This window comes from Protomyctophum parallelum (genome assembly GCF_964188405.1).
Source record: "Protomyctophum parallelum genome assembly, chromosome: 22".
In the NCBI taxonomy this organism is placed as follows: Eukaryota; Metazoa; Chordata; class Actinopteri; order Myctophiformes; family Myctophidae; genus Protomyctophum; species Protomyctophum parallelum.
The window spans coordinates 10,758,792-10,781,861 of NC_139714.1; the positions used below are offsets into that span (position 1 = coordinate 10,758,792).

A 23,070-nucleotide genomic window follows, 5' to 3' on the forward strand; every position below is an offset into this window, starting at 1 on the left:
CCCCCGTGCGCGATTTTTCACCTCCTGTTTGGACATAACCAAACTGAACAGCTCTTTCAGTGTGGGATCGGCTTTCTGCTCCCTCACCAACTCAGCATGGGAAATGGACCTAGGAAGGTTAGACAGATATGCAGTTTCGTCCTGGCACTCCATGTTAACTGCAGGTTCTAGCAGCTGAACAAACTGATCTGCAAAAACCCGCTCCCCTGCCACATCATTTCCAAGTACAACAGTCACCCCATTAATAGGAAGAGCTGGTCTCACTCCCATCCTGACTTCACCTTTAAACAGAGATGAATAAAGCATGAAGTTGTGTACAGGGACATGGAAAACTGACATCTCCATGCCCAACACAGGAATGAACGACCCAGTGTTGGTCGTCTGAGAAAACGGCAGAACTGAGGAAAGGATAAATGACTTAAATGAGCCTGTGTCCTGCAAAATGGTTACTGGCACTTTCTCTGTGTTACCAATCAGCGACACATATCCTTTTGAAACAAATGGAGAAAAGGTACTTGACATGTTAGGTTGATCTATGCCACTCGAAAGTGACACTGCAAAAGCAGACGGACTCGGCACAGGTGAGGCATTCTCATTACGTGACTTAAGCACAGGGCACTGGTGTTTCCAATGTCCTGGCTGATGGCAGAAATGACAAACATCCGAGTCATGTAGAGCACGACCAGCCGGTCCACTCCTACGCTCCGACTCCACACTCCCACTGGTCCTGGCAGGGAAGTATTTTCCCCCAACAACCTGGCCAGTATCCCTGCCACCCCCAGACCCACCAACATAGTTCTGGTTGTCCCCCCTCGCTTTGTGCGTCAATGTGTATTCATCTGCAAGCGCTGCAGCGTCGGCTGCAGTCTTTGACTTCTGTTCAAAAACATACAAGGCCACCGGCTCAGGGACTGAGTTTTTAAACTGCTCTAACACAATCAGCGCAGACAGGTCATCGTAGTCCTCCACATCTGACGCCACACACCAGCGCTCGAAATGTGTTGACAGGTCACAGGCAAACACAAGATAGGACTTATTATTGCCTCTCTGCCAACTCCGAAAATGCTGTCTATAGGCCTCGGGAACTAGTTCATAAGTACGCAGCACTGCTGCTTTGACCACTGTATATCTGGTGCTGTCCCGTGTTGACAGTGAGGCGAACGCCTCCTGCGCACGCCCAGTGAGCACACACTGCAACAGGACCGTCCGGTCCAAATCACTCCAGCCCCGAGCGTCTGCCACCCGCTCGAACAATGTGAAAAACACATCCACCTCCTTCTCGCTGAACTTGGGGACTAACCGGAGACTATTCAAGATGTTGTCATTGTCACCACCTGACTCGCCCCTCTTTACCTCACTCATCGTACCATCTCTCACCAACTTGAGCCGTGCGCCCTCAATATCCAACCTTTTCATATCCGCTTCATGCTTTAACTTTTCCATAGCCAAATCTCTTTCCTTCAGTTGTACTTGTAAGTCAACATCCCTCTCCTTCAACTTCAACTGCAAGGTTAACTGTAAGGTTAACAACTCCTTCTGCTGTTAGCCCAGTGGCCCCCCCGGGCACTGAGACTACATCCTCCTCCTGAGGCCCACACTCAGACGGCTGCGGGCTCAAAACATGCTGCTCATACAGCTTCTCTTTGATCATGACCTTGACCTTGTCTTTCCCCGCCCTTTTGTCCGGAATGTCAATGCCGTAATGCTCTGCAATTGACAATAATTGGTCCTTGTTAAAGGAATCCAAGCCCTCCTCTGATGGATCAGAAACAAAATCAGAAATCTCCATGGCAAAATCAAACCAAACAAAACAAAAAAAATACAACTCCAAGCCAACGGAAACAAAAGAACGTAGCGCATTCAATTAACAGAATGCCCAACAAGCCAAATTAAGTTGAGCCTCCCCTCTAACTGCCTAGCCAAAACTTCTCTAAATCTCAACCCTAGTCTTCAGGGGATAGTTGGGACAGGTAATTATGCACGTGAAACGTTGGCGAGGGAAAAGTCTCCAGCAAGCTGGCCACCGCCCCAAGGCCAAAGAAGTGCTCCCGAGCGTATAGCTCTAACCCTTTCTCCCCACACTACGTTTCTATCTAAATGCTCACAAGTCCCAAAGGGGAAATGCGCTTTGCCTTACAGAGTCAGCCCAACAAAAAATGACTTCAAACAACAAAGTAGATTACTTACGTTCTTAAGCACCGTGACCACAAGCAAACCCTCCGATGGTTCCCCCAAATGAACTTGAATAGAGAATCCCCAATGCTGACGTCACTGGACTTGCAAACTCCCCTATTCCCACGGCTCCACCCCCTTGTTGCCACAAAGGATAGGTGCGAACCTGAACTTGGCTAGCTCGTTAATTAAACAAGCAGCCCAAACTACAACAACAACAAAGTTTTGTAGCTTACCAAACTTTTAGCTTTAAACGAGCCCCCATGTTATGGCTGGCTCTGGGGCCATAACGAAGAAGGGGAAACCACACCGGAGGACAATCGAAAAATAAGTATTTTATTTCATACTTGTGATAATAGAAAGTGATTAAATAATTTAACTTAGAACCAAACAAACAAATGAACAAAGGAACTCTCCTGCAGCCGCCCCTGCAGCCTGTGGAGAATAGCAGATCTGTAGTGCTGTGAGAGCAGGTGTCTTAAATAGTGTTTGGGGAGGACACTGGCCAGGTGTCTCCCCTTCCACTCATCATCTCTGGCTCCGCCCTCCAACACTGCAATGGAACTGTTAAAGGCACAGCCACACATACACACACAGAACCCATATAGTAGACTAAAGGCCCAGGGGGCCGTCACATACGGCATACTATAGCACGCCGTTTTTCATCATTTTTGAGGATTCGAAAAAAATGAAAAAAATGAAAAAAGATGGGTTATAGCCCATCGTTTTTTGAATTATTATTATTATTTTTTTATCCTCGTTTTTCATCATTTTAGACCATGGGCTATAGCCCACATCGTACGGCATACTATAGCATGCAGTTTTTCATCATTTTTGAGGATTTGAATAAAAAAAAAAGATGGGTTATACCCCATGGTTTTTTGAATTTTTAACTTTTTTTTTAATCCTCGTTTTTCATCATTTTAGACCATGGGCTATAGCCCATATCGTACGGCATACTATAGCACGCCGTTTTTCATCATTTTGAGGATTCGAATAAAAAAAAAAAAGATGGGTTATAGCCCATCGTTTTTTGAATTTTTTACTTTTTTTTTAATCCTCGTTTTTCATCATTTTAGACCATGGGCTATAGCCCATATCGTATGGCATACTATAGCACGCCGTTTTTCATCATTTTTGAGGATTTGAAAAAAATGAAAAAAAGAAAAAAAGATGGGTTATAGCCCATCGTTTTTATTATTATTATTTTTTTTTTTATCCTCGTTTTTCATCATTTTAGACCATGGGCTATAGCCCATATCGTACAGCATACTATAGCACGCCGTTTTTCATAATTTTTTAGGATTTGAAAAAAATGAAAAAAAGAAAAAAAGATGGGTTATAGTTTTTTGAATTTTAGATTTTTTTTTTAATCCTCGTTTTTCATCATTTTAGACCATGGGCTACAGTATATCTCATCCTCCGCAGTAGGAGACTATACAGTGGAACTATACGTTGTGAGCTTGTATATCTCATTCTCCACAGTAGGAGACTATACAGTGGAACTATACGTTGTGAGCTTGTATATCTCATTCTCCACAGTAGGAGACTATACAGTGGAACTATACGTTGTGAGCTTGTATATCTCATTCTCCGCAGTAGGAGACTATACAGTGGAACTATACGTTGTGAGCTTGTATATCTCATTCTCCGCAGTAGGAGACTATACAGTGGAACTATACGTTGTGAGCTTGTATATCTCATTCTCCGCAGTAGGACTACAAATTAATGCTGTAGTTCTGTTTGGGACAGCTCGGAAATAGAGCGTTTTGACACAGAGAAATGTTTGTGAAGGTTGAGGCTTGACAGAAAGCAGCCATCCCTATGCTGCCCTCATGTGGAGAGAGTCTGCAGTTGCAACCTGTAGCCAACAACAGCACAGATTGTTTAAAGGGATATTTCACTTTTTTAAAAGGGGCTTATGTGAACACCCCAGACAGTTTTAAGTTGCTCGATTCAGTATTTAGATATTTGATATTCATTTTAGCTGCCCCGCCCCCTTCCTATACAAACCTAACCTCCATTTTAATGTAGGTTTTGTAATAATAATCAAAATCTAGAAAGTAGGCTAACTAGTAGGCCTAACTAATGTAGTGGAGTAAAAGTACAATATTTGTCTCTAAGATGTAGAGTAAAATTCGGAAAGTAAAGTAAAAGTACCTGATTTTTTTTAAACTTATATATATATAGCCTATATATATAGCCTATGTCCCGTGTCGGAATGGCGGGACTATGTCCCGTGTCGGAATGGCGGGACTCTTGAATGAAATGTGAAGTACCGCCATTCCGACAATTAGAAGTCAATGGCGGAATGGCGGTATGTCGGAAAGGGGGGCGGTTACCTTGGTGAACATGAAGGGTTTGATCAGTGTTGGGGAAGTTACTTTGAAAGCGTAGCTTGTAAAGCTACAAGTAGCTCACCATGGCAGTAGCTTGATCAAGCTACATAGCTACCCCTGGAGAAATGTAGCTTTTAAAGCTACAGCTACATAGGAAAAAGTAGCTCAGCTACTTTTTATTTTTCAGCGTTAAATTGAGAATGTACATGCGGGAGACCCCTCCTCCCCTCTGGGAGACCCCTGCTCCCCTCTGGGAGACTGAGACGGAGAATGAACATTATAAAGGAATTGATGAAAGACAATAATGGCACAGCTGGTTACCTGTAACCTGACTGAACTCTACTGGGGAGATGGTTTGACAAACATGAAAAACAAAACATAAAGAAAATGTTCAAGCCAGCTGACCAGCTCTGCATTCTACCTATCACTATACGTCTATGATCTAGGGCAGGGGTAGGCAACCTTTATTATCAGAAGAGCCATTTTTGGCCCAAAAACGTATTACAATTCTATCTGGACCCGCAAAATATATTTGCTTTAATAAAGAAAACTTTAATTATTCGTGTTTTTTCTGGTCTTTCAATATTACATTTTATTGTTTGCTAATTTCAAGTCAAGTATACTGTACCAGTATGCCAGCAGCATTGGTGGTGAAAACAAACAAAGATGTCTTATCATGAATACATTCTTCTGTTTTCCTTCATTAAATTTGATTCTTATTTTTATCTGCATGGTGTATAGGCAACATTGTTTTGCAATATCAAAATTAAAGAATAACTTTATGCCTACTACAAATTCAATAATAAACAATCGGCACAGGTCTCCACCAGGATTCTTCCTCAGCCTAGTGGGAATATGCGTGCACAGTTTCATCGCAATCGGACGCTGCGTTGAGGAGTTGTGGCCATTTGCTACTCCTGGAAACTGTAGGAGCCAATCGTGGCCAATCAGGATGGAATATGAGAAATCAAACAAACCTGTCTTGATCACATGACTATGGAGATCATGTGTAGCGATTTGCGTGAAATTTGGATAAAATCTGAAGGAGTAATAATAGAAAATGTGTTTTACATATGTCGGCCTCCTGGTGGCGCTATAAAGAGCAGATGTGAAAAATTCCAGGCAAAGGTTTTTCCTTGGCCTCTAGGGAGTTGGCATACAAAGTTATCCACAGATCCGTGCAGTTAGAGGTAAAAACACTTTTCGGCCAGTTATAGCGCCACCTTGAGGCTGAGTTGAAATTGTTCATGTGGCATTTCGTCCTCGGCCTAGTGGGAATGTGGGTGCACAATTTCACGGAAATCACGCGATGTGTTCATGATTTGCAGCATTTTGTTTGAAACTGAGCACTCCTGTGCATTTTGGAAGCCAATCTTAACCAATCAGGATGGAGTTTGAGAAATCTGAAAGACCGGTTTGGTTGAATGGCTCTAGAGAGACTGTGTACCAATTTGCGTGATGTTTGGACAAAATCTGTAGGTGTACTGTGCAAAAACTTGTTTTGCACAAAGCGGCCTCCTGGTGGCGCTATAACAGGCCGTTCTGGAAAGTTTGGGGCAGAGGTTCATGGTTGGCATCCAGGGAGTGTGTGTGCAAAATTTGGCATCGACCGGGTTAACGGTGGCCGAGATTAGCTGCTCACGGACGGACGGACGGACACACGGACGGAACGGACACACGGACGGACGGAGTGCAAAACATACTCTCCCCCATGCCTTCGGCTGGTGGAGACAATTATGGTTAAATGTAAAAAAGAAGAAAAAGAAACCTCTTATTCCTTTTCATACTTCTTTGCTGTAGCAACTGGGAGCCACGGGAGAGGACCTATAAGAGCCACATGTGGCTGTTACGGCCTCAGGCCTATAGGTATTTATTTACCTGCGTGGTGCGCACAGTGCGCGCCCCCTTTGCCTAACCCCTCCTTGTAGATCAGTCAGCGCAGCCATTGGTGGGGAGCATTACCGTCGCTCCGCTGTTGGTCGCCCGCTCCGCACCTCGCTCCTCCAACCGGCTTCTACACCTGCGCCCACCTGACGGCATAAAGCCGTCCTGCAGCCTTCACTCACGGCCGCTGTCCAGTCACTCCAGAGTGGAGCAGGGCAGCAGGCTAGAGGCAGCGCGCCCTCCGTGCAGCGAGAGAATGCACGGAGTAATATTATGGACACCTCCGTATAGCAAGAGTTGCTGCAGTGCGGGATGAGTGTATTGTGTAACCCGTTATAATGTTATCACCTGTACTATTTCTACATTCTGAGCACTGGGCCACCCACGGAAGCCTGCTTTTTGTACAGTTTGATATATTAGATTAGAGTATATATAGGCAATAGTAGGGCACTGTTGTCACTTTATTTTCGTTTGTTAGGTTAGTGTCTAAAACTCAAGAGGTTAGTTTTAGTATGCTTTTGATTATTTCCCTTAGTTGCTCCGTGTGTCATTTATGTTTGAAAATGTATAGTAATTCATATTGAATACATACCTGTAAATATATATATATTGTTCCTATATAATTTGTATGCCACAGAGAATAATAAATAACTTTGGGCATTTTACCACCTTGCCTTATTACAATAACCGTCCTATGACTCGGTCACCGGGCTGTATTTTGCGTCTTGGTCTTAATCCCTAACTTGAGTAAACTAAAGACGTGGAGGCGTGATCAATGCCATTTGGCTTTTCTGAGTGGCCAAAGAGGATGTGTCATACCTTGAGGAAGAGATAAGAGTTTTAGGCCCGACCCAGCTTTAACATGTCGGCCCTTTTTATTTCTGGGACTGCAATTTTCACTTTAATAACAGTGTTAATTTAGATTGTACAAATGGAACCAAATAAGAGTAAGAGTCCATTTGGATCCATTGTTCATTGTCCCCATAACACTTCAATATTGAACATTATGAAGTGTGCTTTAATAGGAATAGTTTCAGCATGCACATATTCTCCCCTTTTTAATTAGACATATTGAACAACTACTGACTGGTAGTTGAGTGAAAAGGTATGTAAGCACTTCTTCCAACATGTGTGGCTTTTACAGTTAATATAGATAATTAAACAGAACTACTGCAAAAAAGTAGCATGTGGCTGGTCAAACTAGGGGGTTTTCATGATGCTGAATCATTACAAGAACAACATAATTGGAATTGACCAGGACACTGCCAGACGTGCCAGTACCACACTTTCCATCGACAGCCACAGAAGGCACGTTGCCGCCGCTACTGTCCTGTAGGAGGCTACAAAATGCACACCCCCCACTGCCCTAGGGACCTCCAGGACATGCAGTCTATACTGCCCCCGCGTGGATCAGGTCAGCAATACATTATGTTAATGTACACTAGCTGTTCCATCTGTGGAATGAATTAATATCTAATCACGTTACAAAAGGCAGGAAGCTATATTAATATTGGACCAGATATGAACACAAAGCGGCAGTATTATAAAGTAAAACAGCAGAGAGAGAAGTTCCGATTTAATATGTGTTTAGGGTGTCAAAAAACTTGAACGAGTCTGGGGTTAAATGTCTGGTCTTTGTGTCAGAAACTATATTACAAAGTAAGATGAAAGTTGGAAGCATGCAACGTATATATGTAGACTATATGTATATATACACTGTATATGATTTTGCCCAAGGTAGGCCTATGCATTGTTATTTGTGCATACATATTAGTATCGAAGCAATATGGTTTTCTATATAAGAAGGCAAATGGATAAAATGCATGCATGGCATACTTCTTGTCAAACGAATAATGGAATACTTCTTGTCAAACTGTGGCTTGAGCCTCGATAGTATAACCATAACCAATAGTCAGACACAAACAATACATTACATACATAATAGTACATTGGATAGACATTTTTACTGTACTAGGGGGGGATAGCTATAGCTAGCTGTTGTTAACTCTGACTCAAAATATTAATGAAACATTAGTTAGGCTAAACTAAGCAAAGGCTAGGCTATATAGCACTGGCCTATATGAATGTCACACCTCAGCTTAAATAAGAGTTTAAATTGATTAAACTTGGCCAAAAGACTTACCACATAATTTACTCATAGCCACTTGCTCAGCTCTAGTAGTGATGCAATACAGGCATAAAAACTAAACTACACGGTCGACGTTGGACTTTATTAGCTATTAAATCCAAGCACCTTTTTTACGGAATTCTCGTCGTCATAATTGCTGCTCTGCTCAAAATGCACGCCCAAAAAACTCACACTGCTCGACCTCGCAGTCGCCATGACGACCAATGTAGGTAGCCAATCCCAGAGCCTTATACTCTGACTACAGTCACGCCCCTGCTTCTAATTAGCTATAACGTTTCCACCTGTGACATTACCCACAATGAAAAGCAATAACGCATCGACAATAAAATAAAACAAAAAAGCATGAACAACAACTTTCCAAGTTCAGGACCAACGTTCCTTTCTATGTAGAAACCGGTGTTTGCTCGTTGTCGAAACTATGCAAAAAAATATTTTAATTTTTTTGGTAAGGGTTGCACCGTGACAATTAGGGTGAGCACTACTGACACCTATATATATACCCGGTGGGCCTATTGACTAATGTATGGGTGAAATGATGAATTAGTGTTACCAGTCACCTTGCCAGCTCATGACACAGGTGTGTTCCTGTTGACCTTGTACGACACTGATAACCCTGTGTCTAACAGGTGTAAGGTGATCTGCTAGGACCCTGATGGAACACACGGGCTGGTTGTGAAAGTGACTGAGAAAAATAAGCTGATCCCCATCCACAAAATCTTATTTGAACCCGCAATTCAGCCACAATTTTCAAATCGGCCCCATGGTGGCGCTATAAGCCATTTCTCTACTGTAACTGTGTCACTGCAGCATAAAGGAATATTATTGCACTGTTTTATTGATATTATAGTTTTATTTTAAGTGATTGTTATTTTTGTTGGTTTATTTGTCATATTATATATATACATGTATTCAGGAAGAACTGTCACAATATATATTTTCTCTTAATTATTCAGCAAAGTGCCTTTCAGATGGTGATGGGTTTGATTATATTTTTGATTATATTTGTTATCATCAATGTTTCAAAACTGTTGTTTTCAGGCTGCGGACTCCTCAAAATAATCATATTTGAAATGGCAACCGACCCCCCAACTCTATTTATTTATTAAAAAAATAAAAATCATATTTGAACTGGGGACCTCCCAAAATTATTATATTTTAACTGTGACCGGTTTAGTAGAGCTTGTAGATTCCCTATTTCTTCTACTTTTGTGTCACAACACCATGTACCATGATACCGTATATGACAAAAGTTAAAATATAAAATGTCAAGAAAGTTGAAAAATGGATGGTTGCCCCACAGCAATGATCACCATCACTTTATCTACAGGCTAAAAATACATTGATGTGTTTTCTTGGTATGAAAATAGCCTTGTTAAATATTAAATGGTTCTCACAATTCATATCTGGTTTATCTGTGTTTATGATATGTATACCAGTATGCCAAACCCTCTGCTGCCCCACAGCAGAATATCCTAACAACATGTTTACAGCATTTCTGTGATTTGTACATCCTCAAGTTCAGTTCATGTTTCCAATAAACTGAAAATCACCCTATATGCAAGCCCTCCTCTGATGGATCAGAAACAAAATCAGAAACCTCCATGGCAAAACCAAACCAAACAAAACAAAAAAAAAACTCCAAGCCAACGGAAACAAAAGAACGTAGCGCATTCAATTAACAGAATGCCCAACGAGCCAAATTAAGTTGAGCCTCCCCTCTAACTGCCTAGCCAAAACTTCTCTAAATCTCAACCCTAGTCTTCAGGGATATGGGCTATAACCCATATCGTACGGCATACTATAGCATGCCGTTTTTCATCATTTTTGAGGATTCGAAAAAAATGAAAAAAATGAAAAAAGATGGGTTATAGCCCATAGTTTTTTGAATTTTTGAATTCTTTCTTAATCCTCGTTTTTCATCATTTTAGACCATGGGCTATAGCCCATATCGTACGGCATACTATAGCATGCCGTTTTTCATCATTTTTGAAGATTTGAAAAAAATGAAAAAAAGATGGGTTATAGCCCATCATTTTTTGATTTTTTTTTAATCCTCGTTTTTCATCATTTTAGACCATGGGCTATAGCCCATATCGTACGGCATACTATAGCACGCCGTTTTTCATCATTTTTGAGGATTTGAAAAAAATGAAAAAAATATGGGTTATAGCCCATCATTTTTTGAATTTTTGATTTTTTTCTTAATCCTCGTTTTTCATCATTTTAGACCATGGGCTATAGCCCATATCGTACGGCATACTATAGCATGCCGTTTTTCATCATTTTTGAAGATTCTATTTTTTTTTTATTTTTTTTTAAAGATGGGTTATAGCCCATCGTTTTTTGAATTTTAGATTTTTTTTAATCCTCGTTTTTCATCATTTTAGACCATGGGCTATAGCCCATATCGTACGGCATACTATAGCATGCCGTTTTTCATCATTTTTGAAGATTTGAAAAAAAAGAAAAAAAAGATGGGTTATAGCCCATCATTTTTTGAATTTTTTTTAATCCTCGTTTTTCATCATTTTAGACCATGGGCTATAGCCCATATCGTACGGCATACTATAGCATGCCGTTTTTCATCATTTTTGAAGATTTGAAAAAAATGAAAAAAAGATGGGTTATAGCCCATCATTTTTTGAATTTTTGAAAAAAAAATTAATCCTCGTTTTTCATCATTTTAGACCATGGGCTATAGCCCATATCGTACGGCATACTATAGCATGCCGTTTTTCATCATTTTTGAGGATTCGAAAAAAATGAAAAAAAAATGAAAAAAGATGGGTTATAGCCCATCGTTTTTTTGAATTAAAAAAAAATAATAATAATCCTCCTTTTTCATCATTTTATACCATGGGCTATAGCCCATATCGTACGGCATACTATAGCACGCCGTTTTTCATCATTTTTGAGGATTTGAAAAAAATGAAAAAAATATGGGTTATAGCCCATCATTTTTTGAATTTTTGATTTTTTTCTTAATCCTCGTTTTTCATAATTTTAGACCATGGGCTATAGCCCAGACACAAACAATACATTACATACATAATAGTACATTGGATAGACATTTTTACTGTACTAGGGGGGGATAGCTATAGCTAGCTGTTGTTAACTCTGACTCAAAATATTAATGAAACATTAGTTAGGCTAAACTAAGCAAAGGCTAGGCTATATAGCACTGGCCTATATGAATGTCACACCTCAGCTTAAATAAGAGTTTAAATTGATTAAACTTGGCCAAAAGACTTACCACATAATTTACTCATAGCCACTTGCTCAGCTCTAGTAGTGATGCAATACAGGCATAAAAACTAAACTACACGGTCGACGTTGGACTTTATTAGCTATTAAATCCAAGCACCTTTTTTACGGAATTCTCGTCGTCATAATTGCTGCTCTGCTCAAAATGCACGCCCAAAGAACTCACACTACTCGAGCTCGCAGTCGCCATGACGACCAATGTAGGTAGCCAATCCCAGAGCCTTATACTCTGACTACAGTCACGCCCCTGCTTCTAATTAGCTATAACGTTTCCACCTGTGACATTACCCACAATGAAAAGCAATAACGCATCGACAATAAAATAAAACAAAAAAGCATGAACAACAACTTTCCAAGTTCAGGACCAACGTTCCTTTCTATGTAGAAACCGGTGTTTGCTCGTTGTCGAAACTATGCAAAAAAATATTTTAATTTTTTTGGTAAGGGTTGCACCGTGACAATTAGGGTGAGCACTACTAATTATTATTATTTTTTTTAAAGATGGGTTATAGCCCATCGTTTTTTGAATTTTAGATTTTTTTTAATCCTCGTTTTTCATCATTTTAGACCATGGGCTATAGCCCATATCGTACGGCATACTATAGCATGCTGTTTTTCATCATTTTTGAAGATTCGAAAAAAAAAAAAAAAAAAAAAAAAAAAGATGGGTTATAGCCCATCGTTTTTTGAATTTTAGATTTTCTTTAATCCTCGTTTTTCATCATTTTAGACCATGGGCTATAGCCCATATCGTACGGCATACTATAGCATGCCGTTTTCCATCATTTTTGAAGATTCGAAAAAAAAAAAAAAAAAAAAAAAAGATTTGTTATAGCCCATCGTTTTTTTAATTTTAGATTTTCTTTAATCCTCGTTTTTCATCATTTTAGACCATGGGCTATAGCCCATATCGTACGGCATACTATAGCATGCCGTTTTTCATCATTTTTGAAGTTTCGAAAAAAAATTAAAAATTAAAAAAAGATGGGTTATAGCCCATCGTCTTTTGAATTTTACATTTTTTTAAATCCTCGTTTTTCATCATTTTAGACCATGGGCTATAGCCCATATCGTACGGCATACTATAGCATGCCGTTTTTCATCATTTTTGAAGATTCGAAAAAAAAAAAAAAAAAAAAAAGATTTGTTATAGCCCATCGTTTTTTGAATTTTAGATTTTCTTTAATCCTTGTTTTTCATCATTTTAGACCATGGGCTATAGCCCATATCGTACGGCATACTATAGCATGCCGTTTTTCATCATTTTTGAAGATTCGAAAAAAAATTAAAAATTAAAAAAAGATGGGTTATAGCCCATCGTCTTTTGAATTTTACATTTTTTTTAATCCTCGTTTTTCATCATTTTAGACCATGGGCTATAGCCCATATCGTACGGCATACTATAGCATGCCGTTTTTCATCATTTTTGAAGATTCAAAAAAAAAAAGAAAAAAAAAGAAAAAAAGATGGGTTATAGCCCATCGTTTTTTGAATTTTAGATTTTCTTTAATCCTCGTTTTTCATCATTTTAGACCATGGGCTATAGCCCATATCGTACGGCATACTATAGCATGCCGTTTTTCATCATTTTTGAAGATTTGAAAAAAAAAAAAAAATTAAAAAAAGATGGGTTATAGCCCATCGTCTTTTGAATTTTACATTTTTTTTAATCCTCGTTTTTCATCATTTTAGACCATGGGCTATAGCCCATATCGTACGGCATACTATAGCATGCCGTTTTTCATCATTTTTGAAGATTTGAAAAAAATTAAAAAATTAAAAAAAGATGGGTTATAGCCCATCGTCTTTTGAATTTTACATTTTTTTTAATCCTCGTTTTTCATCATTTTAGACCATGGGCTATAGCCCATATCGTACGGCATACTATAGCACGCCGTTTTTCATAATTTTTGAAGATTCGAAAAAAAATTAAAAATTAAAAAAGATGGGTTATAGCCCATCGTTTTTTGAATTTTAGATTATTTTTAATCCTCGTTTTTCATCATTTTAGGACATGGGCTATAGCCCATATTGTACGGCATACTATAGCATGCCGTTTTTCATCATTTTTGAGGATTTGAAAAAAATGAAAAAATGAAAAAAAGATGGGTTATAGCCCATCGTTTTTTTATTATTATAATTTTTTTTATCCTCGTTTTTCATCATTTTAGACCATGGGCTATAGCCCATATCGTACGGCATACTATAGCACGCCGTTTTTCATCATTTTTGAGGATTTGAAAAAAATGAGAAAAAGATGGGTTATAGCCCATCGTTTTTTGAATTTTAGATTTTTTTTTTTATCCTCGTTTTTCATCATTTTAGACCATGGGCTACAGTATATCTCATTCTCCGCAGTAGGAGACTATACAGTGGAACTATACGTTGTGAGCTTGTATATCTCATTCTCCGCAGTAGGAGACTATACAGTGGAACTATACGTTGTGAGCTTGTATATCTCATTCTCCGCAGTAGGAGACTATACAGTGGAACTATACGTTGTGAGCTTGTATATCTCATTCTCCGCAGTAGGACTACAAATGAATGCTGTAGTTCTGTTTGGGACAGCTCGGAAACAGCAGCGTTTTGACACAGAGAAGGTTGAGGCTTGACAGAAAGCAGCCATCCCTTTGCTGCCCTCATGTGGAGAGAGTCTGCAGTTGCAACCTGTAGCCAACAACAGCACAGATTGTTTAAAGGGATACTTCACTTTTTAAAAAGGGGCTTATGTGAACACCCCAGACAGTTTTAAGTTGCTCGATTCAGTATTTAGATATTTGATATTCATTTTAGCTGCCCCGCCCCCTTCCTATACAAACCTAACCTCCATTTTAATGTAGGTTTTGTAATAATAATCAAAATCTAGAAAGTAGGCTAACTAGTAGGCCTAACTAATGTAGTGGAGTAAAAGTACAATATTTGTCTCTGAGATGTAGTGGAGTAATAGTATAGAAAATCGGAATTAAGTTCAAATAAAAATTCGGAAAGTAAAGTAAAAGTACCTGATATTTTTTAACTCGGAATGGCGGGACTCTTGAAAGAAATGTAAAGTACCGCCATTCCGACAATTAGAAGTCAATGTCGGAATGGCGGTATGTCGGAAAGGGGGGCGGTTATTTTGATGAAAATAGCAGATCTGCAAGCTTGTAGATTGCCTCTTTCTGACCAAGGCTTTAATGTGGTGAAACGTTTGATGCTGTCAATACATTTGTCATCCATCTGGATGTCTGAGTTGTGTAAAGTGCCCAGTGTAACATGGATTTCATATTTTTATGCTGAAATGGAGAGATTGACAGCTCTTGTCTGTATTTTTCTCTTCATCAGTGTCTGTAGTAGTGCATCACTGTCAGTGACTATCTGTCTTCATCCCAAAAGAGCTGATCTGCAATCTGCACTGTGACATAATTATCATATATGTTTTTGTTTCCTAAATTATTTTAAAACATTTTCCAAAAAAAAACATCCTCAAAAATAGCTAAACCTTTCATGAATGAAACCAAAATGCAGTGCTTTGTTTTGCACTAACTTCGTGAATACATGAAAGAAAAAGCTAAGTAATAAGCTCATTAGGAGTCCAAGCTAGTACTAGTGGTTCTCAAATGTTTACACATGGATGTGCTTTCATTTCAACACCCTCAGCTAATAGTTATTTTTGTTGTCCACTCATTGTGTGCGTCTGTGGCAGAAATTTAATTTTGACAACAATGTCCAGCACAAGCCAACATGTCGATGACCCCTGGTCCCAGGAGAATGTCTAATTTATATTTTGGGTCACGAGCTAGCTAAAACGTGTGGTAACCACTGTCCGACTAAGGTCTCAGGGGCACTTACCCGGCGGGCCGAGTACAGGTCATGTCCTACTTGCCCAAAGGTCATGCCCCACTTAAAAGTAAGTAAAAAAAATGATTGTAAAAGTATAGGTCACATTCGAACATATTTTGGGGGGGCCGCCAGGTGATGGTGAGTGAAGTGACCATAGTATAATATGGCCCATCTACAAGCTCACAACGCCTCGAAAATGTGAGCTTGTAGATCTGCTTTTTTCACTATATAAACTAAGTACAATACCTCAACTTAACTCCTACAATCCCAAGTGCTTCTCAGGGTGGGGGTCCCCAGTTTAAATGTGATTATGTTGGGGGTCCCTCCCAGCCTGAAAAGGTTGAGAACCACTGCACTAGGCTGTACGATAAAAAAAAAAAAACCTACACACAGTAGCTATGAATGACTATGGGTTCACACTTGATATTTTATAATGTCAAGTGTAGCAACGGTGAAAACAGCACATCAGGTAAACAGTGCTCTTATTTTTATTTCACAGATCCGAACGCAGAGTGCTCTGGCCACATTCAGGTGTTTTATATTTTGTGTTGAACTCATATATGGTTGCGTCCCCTCTCAAAAGAGCACTCGCCCGGTCTCGGGAAACCTGAAAGCAGACTCCACCTGCCCCAAAGTGTTATTTAGCTGCCAGGGGCAGGTGCCGGGCACTCCTTAGTGTCAACGCCTGAGGAACCCAGAGGACTAGGTATATTAATTAACATCTCAGATACAGTAATAGCTGTTTTGTTTCTGAAACAGTCAATCGCTCATTTGATTTCTGGGTGTCAACATTTCTGTAACTCTGACACACAAACAGCTGAAATCATTTATGACCCATTTAGACCTGAGGCTGATTCTAAAAAGATAAAAGTATTCTAAAAGTTTTCTGAAAAACCCATGTCTAGGACCCCCAGAATTACCTCTATTTGGCCTTGAACCCCCTATATGAAAATATGTTGTTCTAGCATGAACCAGACCAGACAGTATTGACATTGAGTGTTTATTCAGTCTTTGCAGATACAGGTATGGCAGTGGTGAATAAATAACAATCAATAATGGGGATAAGTCAGGCGTAATACACAGTAGGAAACATAGGCAATACAACGAGTAGGATATATAGGAAAGCAGACTTACATTAATGCATCATTCGGTATACAGGCACATAGGAGTTGTCTATCAGTGAGAGACAAATGTTTGTATAGGCCTATATATATATCCCTCAGGTGTGCAGATTATCAGCCCCGCCCACACCATCAACAGGCAACCTGCTACTGCTCCGCCCGCTTGTAGCGCGGCACTATGAGCTTGTAGATCTGCTATTTTTCAATAGCTAAAGTATAATTGATGCTTAAAACACCAAAAGGGGTCCAGAATGGGTTAAATGAGCATTTGTATAGCAACACAAATTGACATTAATATGACATTACCCTCAGTTAAGTATTGAATTAAAGCTGCAATGAATACACAGGCCATTCAGAAAAAGTTACATCCAACCAACTATGTTCAGAGAAACAGCAGAGACAGTCAAACCCTATATCCAGGCAGAAGCTCGGACAGTACACTATACCAGCGCTTTCTTTTGCTTTGCAACACCATGTCTTTACTTGCATGTGAATTCAGAAATATAAGATAGCCGATCTACAATATATCCTAATAATTAACCCTATAACCTTAACCCAATTTGCTGTTGTACATACAGGTCATTACAGGTCAATCCACTTGGACTCAAGCCGGTGTCTCATCAGCCGTGGTCGGGTCGCCTGGAGGACGGTGTCGTTGAGAGACGCAGAAACATCACATGATTCAAGATTACAACATTGACAGTCCAGGTTTGTGCATCAGCAGATGTTTTATTTTATCATGCAAGTAAGGACATGTTAGCATGGCCAAAACAATCACCGGTAGAAGGTACTTTCAGGTTTCTGAAATGGGGTTTATGTTTTACACCATGTCCTGCTTGTGTGTTTATTACATGAAATGTTATCATAAGTCATACAACAACATCATTTGTGTGATATTGAAATGCAATTTTAATTGTCAATCGTCTGAGGACAGGTGTGGGACGTTGCAGTACACCAATGCAGACAGATGTGTAGGCAGGGCATGAGAGAGAAGGAGAGAGATATGTATATATATATGTATATATATATGTATATATATATGTATATATATATATGTATATATATATGTATATATATATGTATATAATTGCAAAACATGGTTACAGTAGTTCCAGGGCTAAATGGCTAAATTGTAAATTGTAGCAGGCAACTTTAGTCTAATCTCACTTTTATTTGCACTGTTGCAATGTCAACCTGTATAGTACACACACTGCCCACGCTTGATGAGCATTATATGTATCTCTGTACTTCTTTGCAAGCTGTTATTAAAGTATTCAATCAATAAATCAAACAAAACCATTAGAAGAATCCCCTCTGTATCTCTATGCATGATGCATGAGTTATAGGGACAATGCAGAACTTTCTAATCAAACTTACACGTCATTTAAAAAACAACATGCTTTCCCTGCCTGTTTCAGGTGTTTTAGTTAAAGGACAACTTTAGTTTTTTTCAACCAAGGTTCATGTTTTAGGTTGTTATTAGAGAAAGTAAAAGATGAGTGTAATCTTTTTTTCATTTGCTGCTTTCTTTTGTTTTAGGGGTTTTAGCTGTTTTTGACAGGGGGGCGGGGGCATTCGAACATGGGGCTAAATATGTATTTTTTTACAACATTTTATAGCGATTTGTTTTTTTATTATTTACTATTGTCCTACTAGACCCCAATAAATTACATTTGGCCACAAAAGATCACAGGATCTACTGAATATGTCAAACTGACATATTGAGCCTATGACACACAGTGTGGCTTCCCCCCAGTAGGCTACCTTCACATTCAGTAGATCCTGTGATCTTCTGTGGCCAGATGTAATTTCCTGGGGTTTAATAGGACTATAGTAAATAATACAAAAATAAATCACCATAAAATTTGGTAAAAAATTACATATTTAGACCCATGCTCGAATGCCCCCGCCCCCCTTTCAAAAATAAATAAAATCCCTAAAACGAAAGAAAGCAGCAAATGAAAAAGAAATAACAGTCATATTTTAGTTTCTCTAATAACAACCTAAAACATGAACCTTGGTTGAAAAAAATTAAAGTTGTCCTTTAACCAGTGAGTGAGCGAGCGGCAGACCTTGGCCACGCAGTGCAGGCATTGGGCGCAGGTCCTTCTGGAGGCCAGGAGGACGGCTGGCACATCACCTCACAGTCCAACTGTCTGTACGCCTCTACTGTGCACACACACACACACACACACACACACACACACACACACACACACACACACACACACACACACACACACACACACACACACACACACACACACACACACACACACACACACACACTGGGAAGCACTGGGATGCATTCTAAGCATTCATGCATTTCAATGTGAAAACAGTCGACTGTAGTTCACTGCTGTCTATATACTTCAAATCACTATAGCTGCATTACCTACGTTTACTGGGGACCCCCTGGGAATCCCCCAAGGGCCCCGGGGGTCCACAGACCCTTTATTGAGAAGCACTGGGATGCATTCTAAGCATTTTTGCTCAGTTATCTTTTATAAATGTCATTTTCAATGTGAAAAGACTGTAGTTCACTCAGTGGCGCGCGCTATGAGCTTGTAGATCTGCTATCTTTCAATATCCTGGGTACCGCCCTGAGTACCGGCCTGGGTTCCGGCCGGCCTGGGTACCAGATTCTAAAAATGTCTTCTACATCCAGACAGTTTTCTGAAAAGGCTATTTTTCTTCCATCTTTCAAAAATAGCAGACCTACAAGCTCGTAGCGCGCCACTCGGTGGTAGATCTGCTATTTTTCAATAGCTAAAGCAGTGCAGCATGGCAAAACACACACCTGTGGGGTCCAGGGACCCTTAGGGGTCCTTGAGGAGATTCCAGGGGGTTCCTATAGCAAAATGAGCGGATAAAACCTAGAAAAATGTAACACCCACCAATCTCTTATCAGGGTCCTCCCTGGCACATCTTTTCAGATGGGGCTCCGCAAGCCAATTGTGTGTCAATTTGGGGGTCCTTGATTGTGAGAACCAACCGTTTTAGTTTACCAAGGTCGTTTTGGACACGACCCCCGCATTGTAATGCATTAATACAATTTCAACCGGACCAAATGAATGATAAAATGAATAAAACCCTGCATTTAGGCTAAATACATTTTTTATTTTTAAAAACCATACACATTACTCGACAAGTTTCAAATGTAAATCCAATCACGATAACCATTTAAATTGCTCAAGATAAACAGACATGAAGTACTTATTATTTCCAAATGTTAAAAGATAAAAATAAAAAATAATCCATAGAACAGATGGATAAACATTCATTCCCGTTACAGGAAGAAGCTACAGAACAAACTCCTTTTTTCCGTTCCCATTTTTCCATTTGTATTTTGCAATATCAAGCTGCTTTTTTCATCTGTAAAACACTAAAATTTAAATAATAGACAAATGTTATAACTTATGAATGAACTCATTCCATGTCAGTTTTCTGCCCTAAACCAGTGGTTCTGAGATTGATACTGGGAACCAAATTGGACCCTCACAGGTCTGTAACTCTTGAGTGTTCCGTTTGCAGTGTAAATTCGGCTTCCAGAGATTAAATATAAATAAATAAATGTATAATGCATATGGAGTTTGGGGTTCTTGAAATTCACGAGGTTGAGAATCACTGACCTTAAGCCCTTCCCTTCAAATGAGTGCGTTGTCAGGGTATTAAGCAGAGCATCCCTGTACGACTAACAAAATACTTTGCAACCAATTAGGAAAAGAAATGTGTTATTTTGTTTCTACAAACAAGCCTTTCAAACCATTCGCACCCTGAGAAGAAAATCACACACACGTTTAGTTTTTCAAACCCTTTTTGGACTGTCATACCACAGGGCTCTATGCTATAGGAGATAGGTTGGCCTTCTGTCTTTGCACTACACTAATATACCTTTGTCGAAAAATAGCCAATCTACGCCATCGGATATTTTCCACAAACGATCGGCCCCAGAATAGGGACTACGTTGAATAGTGCGCAAAACGTCCACCCTAACCCTAGATAATAGACTTTGAGATAAATCTCCCAAAACTTGTTCAGTAGGATGAAAGTTTTTGTCATAAAAATACAAAGGTACAATTGTGTGGTTTGTATCAAAATGTTTTCCCAAGGGACGTTATGAAATAAAAGTACCCTGTACAGATACCAGTGTGAGCCTAGACTTTTATTCTTGAAAAAAAAAAAGGTAAAGAAATGCAGCGTGTCCAATCAAATCCTTTAGTGTTTTTTCCAGTACATCAGGTGTCAAAAATATTCTACAAACAAGTCATTTTATTTATTTATGATGGTGAAAGGAGTTTTATGGACAAAGATGAAGAAAAATACAAACTTTTTTTTCGTGTGTTTTAGATTTTTGAAATGTCAACAAACCAGAACTCCAAGGAGAAAAAATAAAAATGAAGTTTTCCCTAAAGAGAAATCTCAAAAAAGATCGAATGAAATATGAAAAGAATCCACTTGCTGTTTGACCAAGACGACAGTTTTAACTACCTAAAAGTTTGAAGTTAAAAGGTTCTCTCTTAATTAATAAATTTCCTTTCTTTAAATAATTTTCTATGCCTGAGTAAACAAAATGATAATATTGTACATTGGCAGGGACTGAAGTTAAAAAAAGAAAAAAATACGTGATGTTTAATGCAATGAACTCCCTTTAACAAAGTGAACCTAAGTGAACCAAAGTGAAAAAAATATGTGATGTTTACTGCAATGAACTCCCTTTAACAAAGTGAACCTTTCGAACATCACCAATCGAACAGATGGATGAATGAACCGATGAAAATAGAAGCCCGAACTCCTGAGAGCATCTTCTGAACACAGAACCCTGTTAAAATAATGTCGAGTATTTAATAATGAAGTGTGAATGGACAGAGGTCCTGTCTTTTTCTCTTCTACACAAAGCCTTAGTGTTTATCTGTTTGGCTAGAAGGTTCTATTTATCTACAAATATATAACAAATAAAACTTGCAGGCAAAAAAATAGTTTAAGTTTCAATAGAAACACCCCTTTTTTCCTGAAAATACAGCAGTATCTGAAATAAATCCTCTCATTCAATTTGTACTCTGTTCCGTTTTCTGCATCATACGTCAGGAAGCTCTTTTGCCTACAAACAGAAAAAAAAAGTATCTACAAACTTTGTAAACAGACCTGCTTTTTCCAAAAAAACATAAATAATTCAAAATATTAACAGCCAATGGAGCAGAAATAAGTTTTTGAATGAGCATCAGGGCCAAAGAGATAAATATACAACACCATTCAGATAAAGAGAAGCTAAGTTTCTTCCAAAATTCTTACAGCCGATCTTCAAGCCACAAGGAAGGGCTCCCCCTCCTCTATTAAAATAATATTAATAATATAACAAAAAAAAAAGAAACAGGTCACTTCCAATCTGAGTTTATAATCACCCCTCGCTGACCGAGAAAAATGAAAAAGTTATCAAGGAGGGGGTATGAGGGGGGGGGGGGGGGTCGCAGAGGTTTTTTTAAGAAAACAAAATAAAATAAAACAAGCATCCACACCAAACCGTACATTCTTATGAATGTCTGCTGTTGTATTAGTCCAGTTCAGACTCCTCTCTCTCTCTCTCCAACCACCCCTCCACTGTCTTTTCTCTCTCCTCTCCTCTGTAGCCGTTTTGTCTAAAAGGTGAGCCCCCCCCCCCCCCAGGCTTGAGGGCTTGGGGGGGTTATCAGAGAGAGGTTTCCAGGCTGTGTAGGGGGCTCTCCGGGGCCGACGAGGGGCTCAGAGACTTCACCTCCGGCAGGAGGAGCAGGAGGTGGTTCCCGCTGTCCACAGCGTTATTGTTCTGATTGGGCGAGGAGGAGGAGGAGGAGGAGGCGGGGTTCAGCAGAGACTGGGCCTCGGAGGACGCGGCAGTGGGAGGGGGAGGGGTGGCGGCCGGGGGGGGAGGAGGAGGAGGAGAGGGAGGGGGAGGAGGAGGAGGAGGGGCCATGTCATCGGGGGGGGAGGGCGGGCTGGGCGTGGTGGTGGTGGTGGTGACGTCGCCGTCGCCGCGCGGCGTAAAGGAGGAGGAGGAGTTGCGCTTGGTGGGGGCGGGGTCGTCCTCGGCGTCCGTGTCGTCGATGAGCGGGATGCTGGGCTCCGAGTCCTGGATGCGGAACTCCGGGTGGCTCATGAAGTTGTGGATGGAGCTGCGAGACTCGGGCTTCTCCTGGGCCTCGTAGAGGGAGACGGAGCTGCGGAAGGCATTCACCACCCGGATCTGCATGGAGAGAAGGGGGCCACGTAAAGTCAGCGTCCTTTTTACTGACGGAACAACGCAACCTTTTGTTATTATTGCTTTTTAACCCCATTCTGAACG

The 23,070-nt window shown here is 39.9% G+C and overlaps 1 protein-coding gene across 2 annotated transcripts in view; it reads right to left on the reverse strand.

Annotated features, from left to right (window-relative positions):
* Positions 1-19,850: 19,850 nt before the first annotated feature.
* Positions 19,851-23,070, reverse strand: part of LOC310853490 (plasma membrane calcium-transporting ATPase 1-like) — an 89,835-nt gene continuing 86,615 nt past the window's right edge. For both annotated transcript variants that reach the window (XM_083757848.1, XM_083757847.1), the window contains one exon: positions 19,851-22,971. In XM_083757848.1, the coding sequence (XP_083613974.1) occupies positions 22,438-22,971 (534 nt within the window). In that variant the 3' untranslated portion in view covers positions 19,851-22,437. The remainder of the gene's footprint in view (positions 22,972-23,070) is intronic.